Raw genomic sequence first — 12,087 nt, forward strand, 5'->3', positions numbered from 1 at the left:
GCCCCAACCGTGGCCCTTTGCACCTGCTGAGCCCCAGGGTGCCTCACAGCTCACTTCCTCTTCCTCATCTTTGCCGCCATGTCACCGTCCCCACAGCCTCTAAATCCTGCCATGCCCCAGCCTACACTGTGGCTGTCCATCATCCTATCCTGTTTTCCTTTCCTCCCTGTAACAACCATCGTCTTCTCACACACTGTGCAATTTACTTATTCATTGTGTCAATTTTCTGAGTCCCTGCTCTTTGCCGCTAGAATATAAGTTCCTCAAAGACAGGGGTCATTGTCTTTTTTTTTTTTTTTTTACTACTACTATATCCTAATCACCTAGAATAGCTCATAATATAAAATGGACACGCCATAAATGTCCTGAATACACTAAAGTATAAACCAGAGGTATACAAATGGAGGGGGGCCTGGTGGTGCAGTTGTTAATGCACTCGACTGCTAACCAAAAGGTCAGTGGTTAGAAACCACTAGTGGTTCCATGGGAGAAAGATGTGGTAGTTCGCTTCTGTAAAGATTTACGTTCTTGGAAACCCTATGGAGTCGCTATGCGTTGGAATCAACTCAGTGTCCACGGGCATACAAATGGAACTGAAACCAACCTGTGTGGATTGGGGTACCTGGAAGAGTTAACACAACGGTGAGGGTTGACTTGGAGGATGAAGGGAGGGATGGAGGAGGAGTCTACACATCCCGTTAGAGAACAGGGCTTTCATCCCAGCTGAGCGGAGTGATGGTAAGGGGATGAGGAAAAGGATAATTTAAATCTGCTCCTGTCGCTTCCTGGGAAGGCCTGGGGTCTGATGGGAAGGGTCTTACACTCTCTCTCCTTCAGTCTATCCCCATGAACTCAGAGTTTTAGGAGAATCATGTACAAGGACGTTAGTTGGGGTAGTGGCAGAAAAACAGTATTTTTTGGCAGTTTCATGAGCCATTCTTTTTCCGTTCAGACTGGTATGGTTGTGCAACACAGGTTATGTGTGTTTTGTCAGGGCTGTGCAAAGAGCCTGGTGATGATTGCACAATAAAGCCTTGCTACGTGAAATAAACTAGAAGATTTTTTCAGTTGCAATTAGTATCCTTGGTGTTTGTAATACTGCTGTGAAAATGCATTTGGAAATGATTTAAGAGCCAGGTAGAAAATCATTCGCCTTACTTTAGAATTATACTTTTTTCTCTTTGGCAAACAACTAGTTTCGTGTTGCTAGATCACTGTCCTTATGAACGGGGCCTGGCACCTGTTAACTATACTTTGAACTTCACTAGCTCTGTTGGCACCTTATGACTACAGGATATTCTAAAAATTAACCTAATCTTGAAGGAATGAGATTTAGCGCCATTCAGAATATTGAAGAGACTGTACGCCAGGCTCTAAAAAAGCACACAAATAAAGGTCTTGCATAGATGAACTGGACAAAGGAGACATTACTGGAATAGGATATGGTCTCCTCGCTTTCAAGGGTATAACACTACACTGAGATTAAAAATATTGGTTTGCTTGTTAAACATTTCTCTAACGTTTGAAGTCACATGTCCTACGTTGTTGTTAGTTGCCATCAAGTCAATTCCAACTCATGGCAGCTCCTTGTGTAGGGTGTTCAATAAAACATGTTTTTCCTACCGCACCACAAAAACCAAAAAACCAAACCCTTTGCCGTCGAGTTGATTCTGACTCATAGTGACCCTATAAGGACACAGTAGAACTGCCCCATAGGGTTTCCAAGGAGCACCTGGTGGATGTGAACTGCTGACCTTTTGGTTAGCAGTCTAAGCTCTTAACCACTACACCCCCCACTGCACCACATAGCTAAAGTAAGTCATGGTACCAATATTGGCCACAGAGCTTAAATAATGAAGAACTGAAATATTCACCAACACCCACAGTCCTGTTAGCCCAGTGCACTGGAGCCACTTTTTAAATATTCAAGAATTACTGGTTTGGATATTCAGACTTCTTCATCCTACCCAGCTGCTAGAGAAATTAGGATCCCAGTACCCTTTGCCTCACACTTAAGGTATAATCTTGAACATTCACATTTATTGATAGCTTCAAACTATACCTCTGATGACTTCAACTGCATAGCTTTGATACTTTACAACTTAGTAACACTTCCTAATTAAACTTTAAAGTGGATTTGACTTTTAACGCAAGGCTCAGTCCTGTCTTTTCGAACTTCTGTATTTTACCCCCATGTCAATTAGCAGATGATAGAATGTCATTAACTTCTACTAGTGCAGGACTTTTATGGAAGTAGACAAATCGCCATATTGCTCTTCCACATTTACAGGCCTCTTAATAGGTGCAAGCTGTAGACATATTTTACTGGAATGGCCAATATCTAAATAGGAAGCCTACAAAATGCTCCCTCTTGGCACTCTTAGATTTCAGTTCAGTCAAGAGCATGTTCCCATTCTCACTGTTGCTGCCTTAAATGGTGCATGACAACTCTTCAAGCCCAGATAAGTTTGAGTCTTCTCATCTTTAAAATGTAGGTGTAAACACAACCCTCTTGAGAGGTTTAAATAGGAGAATGTATTCATACAGTTTACTTCTCAGTGCTCGATAAGTGGTAGCTAGTAATTTTATAAGAAGAAAGCCTTGATTTAATAGCTAGTGATTACATTTTTTTTTTTTTTTTATTACATAGCTATACGTGAATTTGGCTTGCAAAATGCTCACGTTGATATGCGGACTCATTTTTCATTTTATATTGATATTGCCATTTTCTATGATGCCCGGCCAAGGGTTCACTGATTTTTTTTTTTTTTTGCGTTAACTCAGTGTATTGCACTCAAATTACAGGGGTCTTTGGTATTTATTGGAGCCCTGGTGGCATAGTGGTTAAAGGGTTTTACTGCTAACCAAAAAGTTGGCAGTCCAAATCCACCAGCTGCTCCTTGGAAACTCTCTGGGGCAGATCTATAGTGTCGCTATAAGTCGGAATTGACTTGATGGCAATGGGTTTGGTTTGGTTTTGGTTTGGTATTTATGAAAAAGGCCAAACATGAGCAACAAAAGAGCATAAAATATTCCTTTTTTCAAAATATAACCCGTTAGATCTAGAAGGCAGGCCAGATTTAAGGATAAAAGAAGGACTGTAATACATCTGTTTGCTTTCAAAAAAGTCCGAAGTGAATGTATTCTACCCATGAGCAGTTTACCATGGTCAGCGAATCAGTGTAGACAAAAAGAAGAAAAATAGTTCCACTTCATAATGGGATGTTTCTGAGAGCAAAACAGGCTATAGCTAGAGAAAGAAGTCATACAGCTTCCATTTCATCTTTAAAAAAAATAAAATTAGATTTAAAAAAATCTAATAATGTTTGCTACAATAAAAAGACCACCCTATACTTAAAACATGATATAATGTACATGTGTAATGAATATACCATGGACTGTCAGAAGAATGAACAAATCTGTCTTGGAAGAAATACAGCCAGAATGCTATTTAGAAGCGAGGATGGCAAGACTTTGTCTCACACACTTTGGGCACTTGATCAGGAAGGACCAGTCCCTGGAGGACATCATGCTGGGTAAAGTAGAGGGTCAGCGAGAAAGAGGAAGCCCCTCCATAAGATGGATTGACATAAGTGGCTTCAACAATGGGCTCAAGCATAGCAACATTTGTGAGGATGGCGCAGGACCAGGCAGTTGGGAAGTGTTTCATTCTGTCGTGCACAGGGTCGTTATGAATCAGAACAGACTCGACGGCACCTAACAACAACAACATATATAATGAAATGACAATTTGGTGTGTGTGATAAGTGTGTGTGTGTGTGTGTATCTCAACCTTTTTTCCAATGAATTAAAAATTATTTTTACACATTCCCTCATGTATCTTTTCAGATTCCTGTAAGGTAGATGGCATGGACCAACGTTCTCTAAAGAGCAGAGAGCCTGTAGCTAGGAAGTAGAGCCATCCAGGCATATCCTCCGTGTCAGCTCCATACAATGAGAGACTTGGACTCGGCATCCAAGGCCCTTTCCCACTATCATATCTCCATTTCCTCCATTCCAGTGGGAGGATGGTGCACCCTTATTTCCCCTATTCATATGGGGTGGTCATGCACTGAGTCACAGTGAGAGGCAGACCCCTCTTCTCGGTGGGATGTTTTATTTATCACCCCCTTTTATCCACATATCCCACCACTCAGCATCAAGGGAAAGTAAAAAGTACAAACCACTGCTGCACAAGGCAATCATATTCTAAAAATACCGCTGGGTCAATAATTTAAATGTAATGGGACTTCTCAGCTTATGCTTGAATGACGCTCATGCTACATAAAATGAACATCTCCTGGCGACTACACTGTCCTATACTAATTTTCCTTGCCTCCCGCCTTTCTGCAGCCACTTGTTGGGGGCCATGTGGTCTGCCAGGTGCTGCTGATACAAAGAGAGAAATGGCTGGTCGTTGTTCTCAAGTAGCTTTTAGTTTAGTTGGAGAAAATCACATGGATGAGCAATAACAAGAAATTCGTCTGAGCACAACTGGTGATAGAGGTGGGCTCTGGAGTTGAAGGAGCTGGGTGGTGGGTAGCGTGGATAGGGGAGGGTTTCTGGCAGAGGGATGGCCCAATAAATGCATATATGGTACGACCAAGCTGGTCAGGTGAAGGCACCACTTGAGACTGAAGGTTAGTCATTCCGGGAGCAAAAGCTCAGAGAGCCAGGCACCAGCATAAACAGTTCATAAGGGTCTCGTACGTTCAAAGATAAGTTTAAAATACCTTAAAACGAAATGGCTCTCCATTACGTTGGCTCTGGTGGGTCGATCAAATATAGCTTGTACCCCAAAATTAGAAAACCAAAATACTGGCTATATATTACAACTTCTGTGTCTTATCTATGTCTATCTGTTTAGGCTCAGCCGCTGAACAAATATTTGGCAGTTTGAACCCACCCAGTGGATCTGCTAGAGAAAAGACCTGGTGATCTGCTCCAGTAAAGACTGTAGCATAGAAAACTCTGGGGAGGGAGTTTACTGTCAGGTGGGGTCACTATGAGTTGAAATTGATTCAGTCGCACAAAATGACAACATCTAAATCTATATCTACTTTTATCTCTCTATCTCTCTCTATATATTACAACTTTTAGATCTTTCTTGAAAAAAAATCATTCCCAGATTAGTATGCACTGCCTCCTGTAAAAGTGGGTTTTAACTGCAGCTGATGATACTGTAAGACACTATCAGATCTTATAGTATCAATGATAATATAAGAATAAGTGAATACCTTAACAAAACAATTATGGGCACATTTGAAAATCAGACTTGACAAAGTATAACTATTCCTAAATGAAGCACAACTATCTTCAGAAAAGTTTTGTATACTTGATTCTATATTTACGCTATGGTTATTTATAACATTAACCCAAGGAAACAACTTCACATCTTTAGGAGAAAAAAAAATACTCAGCGTATTTTTCAGGTACACTCACAAACTGAGAATATAAATCATGTTTGTATCACATATAGACAAAGATATACAGTACCTAGACACACACTGACATATTCACATGTGAATACATGCAAATACACAGAGCAAGTAACTCACAGATATTCCTAAACAAATATGTTTGCAATTCCGTTTTACTCTATCATTATAGTTTATTGCTCATTTCCTTCATTCGCAGCACCCAATGCATTCTGAAGAACTTGTGAGACACACCTACTGAAAGTTGGAGTGGGCTCCCACATACATACCACCCTGGCACCCACGGATGGTCCCCACGCACATACCTGGCTGAAGCTCTGGGCAGCAGCTCGGCCCTGTGTGCTGCGGGTGGGGAGCTGTGCCGGGGCCGTTTCACCCAGGGCCAAGGTCTGGTTGCTATGGTAGCTGGCCGGATACTGGAAGGACCCTTCAGGTTTGGAATTGAGCTGAAGTGCACTCTGGGAGAGCAGGCTGGGCCCTACATTGAAAGTCATTTAGAGCAGTCAGTGATGGTCTCAGCGAAGCAGAAATGACATGTATTATTTACTGAGAGTAGCTGACAATTATCACACGCACATGATTCCAGACATCTATGCTTTGAATTCTGAGAACCAAAATGGCCATATAACTCAACTCCGGCTGGCAAATGAGATTTTTTTTTTTTGGCAGTTTAAAAGTTCTCAAAAGAGTAGATTTTTCAAATGATCTCATCCTGACCTACCTAGAGACATTTCTTTCTATGAGACAAATTAATTAATCAAGTCAGTATTTTTGGAGCAGACAATATCAGAAACATTTGAAATAATTTAAAAGTCTACCTTTTGGTACCCGTTAATTGTGTTAGTATAATTACAATTTCTACTTAATTATCAGGATGTTAAAACATTCGAAACCTTCCAATCAGTGACAAATTCTATTGTCTAAATACTGATGTAATACCTTTGTGCCTGAAGGGTAGACAGTGTTTAAAATATTAATAGCTATTCATAGAATATAGAATTCACCCTGATCTCACATGATCTCAGATGACTAGCTATCTTGCCATCACAGTAATGGGCAGTAGGAGAACAAAGAGAAGACGCACTGTTAAAACTGGTGCTGCTAACGTGGATCATATCACAAGTGACGAGGAAATGACAATCAGTCCCCGGCCTTATAATTTAACTGCACTTTGCATAAGAAGTCTTGTTTATTTTCTTAGGTCTTGTTTAGGTAGGATTCTTTTCCTTTTAATCAAGTTTTCTTTAATCAAATTTAATACTCATTTTGGGGGTTAAAAGAAGTATAGAGAAGTGTAGTATAGTTGTTTTCCATTGTGTGTTCGAAATGGGTTGCATTAAACAGAGTGGATTATAGGGGAAAAACTTGGCAACACAAGTTTTCTTATGTTATTCTTTTTTTTTTTTTTGAACAGATAAATTTTATTGCACCTTAAAGATACCACCCATAGGTCTTAGGAACCATCTGGCCTTGTCTTCATAGCTGGATAACTCTTAGATCTTACTCGCCAGCCTACTGAATGGTTACTTTTTCAGAGGCATAGATACCATCCAAAATTTTCCATATACTCTTGTTTTTAAACTGTTGTGGCTTTGGTGAATTAAAAGCAGCTGAATTTGATACAAGTTCAGCGTTGTGTCCTTCAAGAATTAACTCATGTTTCTGGGCTTGGGAACCCCTGGTGGCGTAGTGGTTAAGTGCTACAGCTGCTAACCAAAGGGTCAGCAGTTCAAATCTGCCAGGTGCTCCTTGGAAACTCTATGGGGCAGTTCTACTCTGTCCTGTAGGGTCGCTATGAGTCAGAATCGACTCGACGGCACTGAGTTTGGTTTTTTGGTTTTTCTGGGCTTGAGATATTAAACAAGCAACATTTGGCCTCATCCAAACCCAAGAAGTTTCAGATTTCAACAACAGACCTGCTCTTCTGAATAACGGCATTGATGGGGAAGCAAGCACAGACTTACTCTTGTAATTGAAGCCCAGTGTAACACCCTTAATCATGTCTCGTACATGATGACAGATAGTTCGAACTGTAGCCAGTTCCTATCTATTTCCCTACAATTTGTCAAAGTGAAGCTACTTCTTTTTCTTTCTAAGGAGACCAAGTTCTACATTGATGTGATTGAAATCCCTCCACAAGGTTCTTCTGGGGCCTTTTACAATAACTGTGCATCCTTACAGAATGATGTCAGCAGTTTCTGGAATGTCCACGGACTAGTTGCTGAGAATGGTCTTCATTCTCACAGCAGACAGAGCAAAGAGGGCTCATGTTATCTTAACCACAGTACAAAGTCAATTTTTTGATGGAGAATAATTACAGCTATGCCACCCGTATTTCAAATACAAGCAGGGTCACCCATGGTGATGGGTTTCAGTGGAGCTTGCAGACTAAGAAAGGCTAGGAGGAAGGACTTTGATGATCTACTTTAAAAAAAACTGGTCAGTGAGAGCCTTATGAAAAGCAGCGGAACATCGTTTGATCAGTGCTGGAAGATGAGCCTCTCAGGTTGGAAGGCACTCAAAATAGGACTGGGGAAAGAAGAGCTGCCTCCTCAAGGTAGAGTCAACTTTATTGCTGTGGAATGGACTAAAGCTTTCGGGACCTTCGTTTGCTGATGCAGCACAACTCAAAATGAGATGAAACAGCTGAAAATGACCGTTAATAATTGAAACATAGAATGTATGAAGTATGAATAAAGGAAAACTGGAAGTCATCAAAAATGAAATGGAATGCATAAACATTATATATCATAGGCATTAGTAAGCTGAAATGGACTGGCACTGGCCATTTTGAACCAGACAATCATATGGTCTATTATGTTGGCAATGACACATAGAAGAGGAATGGTGTCATATTCATTGTCAAAAAGAACACTTCAAGATCTGTCCTGAAATACAATGCTGTCAGTGATAGGATAACATCCATATGCCTAGACGGAGAACCAGGTAATACGGCTAGTATTCAAATTTACGCAGCAACCAATTAAAGCCAAAGATGAAGAAATTAAAGATTTTTACCAACTTCTGCAATCTGAAATTGATTAAACATGCAATCAAGATGCATTGATAATTACTGGTAATTGGAAATGTGAAAACTTAAAACAAAGAAGCAGCATCGATACTTGGAAAAACATGTCCTTGGTAATAGAAAGGACACTGGAGATTATGTGACAGAATTTTGCAAGACCAATGACTTACTCATTATAAATGCCTTTTTTTCAACAACATAAATGGCAACCATTCACTTGGACCTCATGAGATAGAATATACAGGAATCAAATCGACTACATCTGTGGAAAGAGACGATGGAAAAGATCAATATAGTCAGTCAGAATAAGGCCAGGGGCTGACTGTAGAACAGATCATCAATTACTCATATGTGAGTTCAAGTTGACGCTGAAGAAAATTAATACAAGTCCATGAAAGCCAAAGTATGACCTTGAGTATATCCCACTTGAATTTAGAGACCACTTCAAGATTAGAGTTGACATGTTTAACACTAACAACTGAAAACCAGACAAATTATGGGATAATATTGAGGACATCATGCATGAAGAAAGGCAGAGGTCATCAAAAAGACAGGAAAGAAAGAAAAGACCAAAACAGATGTCTGAAGAGAATCTGAAACTTGCTCTTCAACTTAGAGTAGCTAAAGCAAATGGAAGAAATGATGAAGTGAAAGAGCTGAACAGAAGATTTCAAAGGACAGCTGGAGAGGACAAAGTATTATGATGAAATGTGCGAAGACCTGGAGTTAGAAAACCAATAGGGAAGAACACACTCAGCATTTCTCAAGCTGAAAGGACCAAAGAAAATGTTCAAGCCTCAAATTGCAATACTGAAGGATTCTACGGGGAAATATCAAATGATGCAGGATGCATCAAAAGACGATGGAAGATATACACAGAGTCACTGTAGCAGAAAGAACTGGTCAACGTTAAACCATTTCAGGAGGTAGCATGTGATCAAGAACTGATGATACTGAAGGAAGAAGTAAGTCCAAGCTGCACTGAAGGCATTGGCTGTAAAACAACGGTCTAGAAATTGACAGAATAACAATTAAGATGTTTTGACAAACAGGTGTAACACTGGAAGCGATCACTCGTCTACGCCAAGAAATTTGGAAGACAGGTACCTGGCCAACTGACTGGAAGAAATCCATACTTGTGCCCATTCCAAAGACAAGTGATCCAACAGAAGCCAGAAATTATCGAACAATATCATTAATATCATTGGCAAGTAAAATTTTGCTGAAGATAATCCAAAAACTGTTTCAACAGTACATTGAGGATGCAGAATGAGTAATACCATCGCTGATGTCAGATAGATCTTAGCTAAAAGCAGAGAATACCACAAAGACATTTACCTGTGTTTTACTGACTATGCAAAGACACTTGGGTGTGTGGATCATAACGGAAAATGGATAACATTGTGAAGAATGGGAATTCCAGACACTTAATTGTGCTCAGGAAACCCTGGTGGCATAGTGGTTAAGTGCTACGGCTGCTAACCAAAAGGTTGGCAGTTCGAATCCACCAGGCGCTCCTTGGAAACTCTATGGGGGTAGTTCTACTCTGTCCTATACATAGGGTTGTTATGAGTTGGAATGACTCGATGGCAATGAGTTTGGTTTCTTTCTTTTTTTTTTTTTTTAATTGTGCTCATGTGGAACCTGTATATAGACCAAGAGGCAATCATTCAAACAGAACAAGGGGATGCTACACAGTTTAAAATCAGAAAAGATGTGCATCAGGGTTGTATCCTTTCACCGTATTTATTCACTCTGTATACTAAGCAAATAACCTAAGCTGGATTATATGAAGAAAATTATAGCATCAGGATTAGAGGAAGATTCATTAACAACCTGCGTTATGCAGATGATACAACCTTGTTTGCTGAAAGAGAAGATGACACAGTGGCTGCAACAATAGGATCAAACCTAGCAATGACTGTGAGGATGACCCAGGACCAGGCAGCGTTTCATTCTGTTGTACATAGGGTTGCTATGAGTTGGAACATACAGTTTCTGGTAAAAAGTCAAGCAAGGAAATTAAAATGTATCCATCCAACCAACTTCATCATGAAGGGTATAACAAAAGTACTATTATAATCCTTTTTCTTTTAATTTAGAAAACAGTGTCCTGAGAAAATGATATATACCAGATGGGGAAGTTTCCAATAAGCTGCAGAAAATCATTTAATCTGTACCAATGGTGTTATTGGGCTAATCATCAGATATCCAATGTCTCCACTGGGAAGTGCATTTAGAGTTTCACTCTGGAAAGCCAGGAACATATTGGCCCCATTGCTGCTATGAAAACAACCAGGCAGGAAGAGATAAGGGGTGGTTGCTGAAGCTCTGGTGGTGGGCTGACTTGGATATGGAATAGCCTCTGAAAGACAAGTGGAGGGCCTCTGATGGGGGCAGAGGAAGCTGTGGACTAGCCACACGGGTAGAGGTAGGCAGTGAGGAATTACTGCTGTGGGCTTTACCCCTGGCTTCTGCCGAAGGGTGTAGCTTAACAGAAGAGAATGAGTTACAGCGGAAAGCAAAAGCCCTTTAAGATTAGTGGTCACCATTGTACCTGAAAATGGGTGGCTCCGCATTGATCCTTTCCTGGGATATTTCTTTCAGGACAGTCAATCCTGACTGTGATGGTGAATGTTATGTGTCAACATGGCTAGGCTATGATTCTCAGGGGCTTGGCAGATACTGGACCGGTTACTCTTCCATAATGTAACATATAGTGATCTGATATGATGAGCCAATCAGTTGGAAGGGGAGTTTCCTTGGGGGTGTGGGTTATCTCCAGTTTATAAATGGATGTTCTGGTAAAGCACATTCTCTCTTTACCTTGCACTCTGCTTGTTGCCTGACCTCCAGTTCCTAGGATGTAAGCCTGCTGAAGTCTCCAGCCTGCTGTCTGCCTTGAAGATTTAGGACTTGCCAGCCCTGACAACTGCATGAGACATTTCCTTGAAGTAAATCTCTACCTACCTATCCATCCATCCATTCACCCATCCATCCATCTACCCACCCTTCCACTTATCCATCCATCCATCCATCCATCCATCCCTCCCTCCCTCCATCCCTCCCTCCCTCCCTCCCTCCCTCCCTCCCTCCCTCCCTCCCTCCCTCCCTCCCTCCCTCCCTCCATCCATATGTGTCACTGGTTTTAGTCCTCTAGAGAACCCATACTTAGACACTGACATAATGGCTCGTGCAGGTGACATCCCAGTGACAGTGGATGTCAAGGGCAATAAAGGTTGAAGCAGACACAATAGGACTCAGATCTTTTAAAAACATCAATAAGACAATAGTTGGATGTCCTGATCATTTATCTATCTCCTGGCAATATTGTGTGAACGTGCTCTGAACTTTCTTGAATAAGTAGTTAGCAAGTTAAATAATTCTATAATATTCTAAAGAGATTCATAACACTATCTCCAGAATCCTCTCAGTGAACTCTAAGCAGGAGCTTTATATGGCAATTCTCTTCAAAAGAATTTCAATTAAAGATATGATTTGTGTGCTCCCGAAATACATATCATGAAGTAATCAAGTCTGTTCATCGTTTATAGAATCAGTTATGTATTTGATCAATACTCAACCAAAGCCAACCGAGATTCTCTATCTCATTATTTTGTT

General features: G+C 40.6%; 1 protein-coding gene across 2 annotated transcripts in view; it reads right to left on the minus strand.

The window, feature by feature from the left end:
• The window catches only part of CTNND2 (catenin delta 2), a 1,201,869-nt gene that overhangs the window by 570,155 nt on the left and 619,627 nt on the right, over positions 1–12,087 (minus strand). For both annotated transcript variants that reach the window (XM_049861022.1, XM_049861014.1), the window contains exon 6: positions 5,744–5,916. In XM_049861022.1, the coding sequence (XP_049716979.1) occupies positions 5,744–5,916 (173 nt within the window). The remainder of the gene's footprint in view (positions 1–5,743; positions 5,917–12,087) is intronic.

The sequence above is a fragment of the Elephas maximus genome, chromosome 2, assembly GCF_024166365.1.
Source record: "Elephas maximus indicus isolate mEleMax1 chromosome 2, mEleMax1 primary haplotype, whole genome shotgun sequence".
NCBI lineage: Eukaryota > Metazoa > Chordata > Mammalia > Proboscidea > Elephantidae > Elephas > Elephas maximus.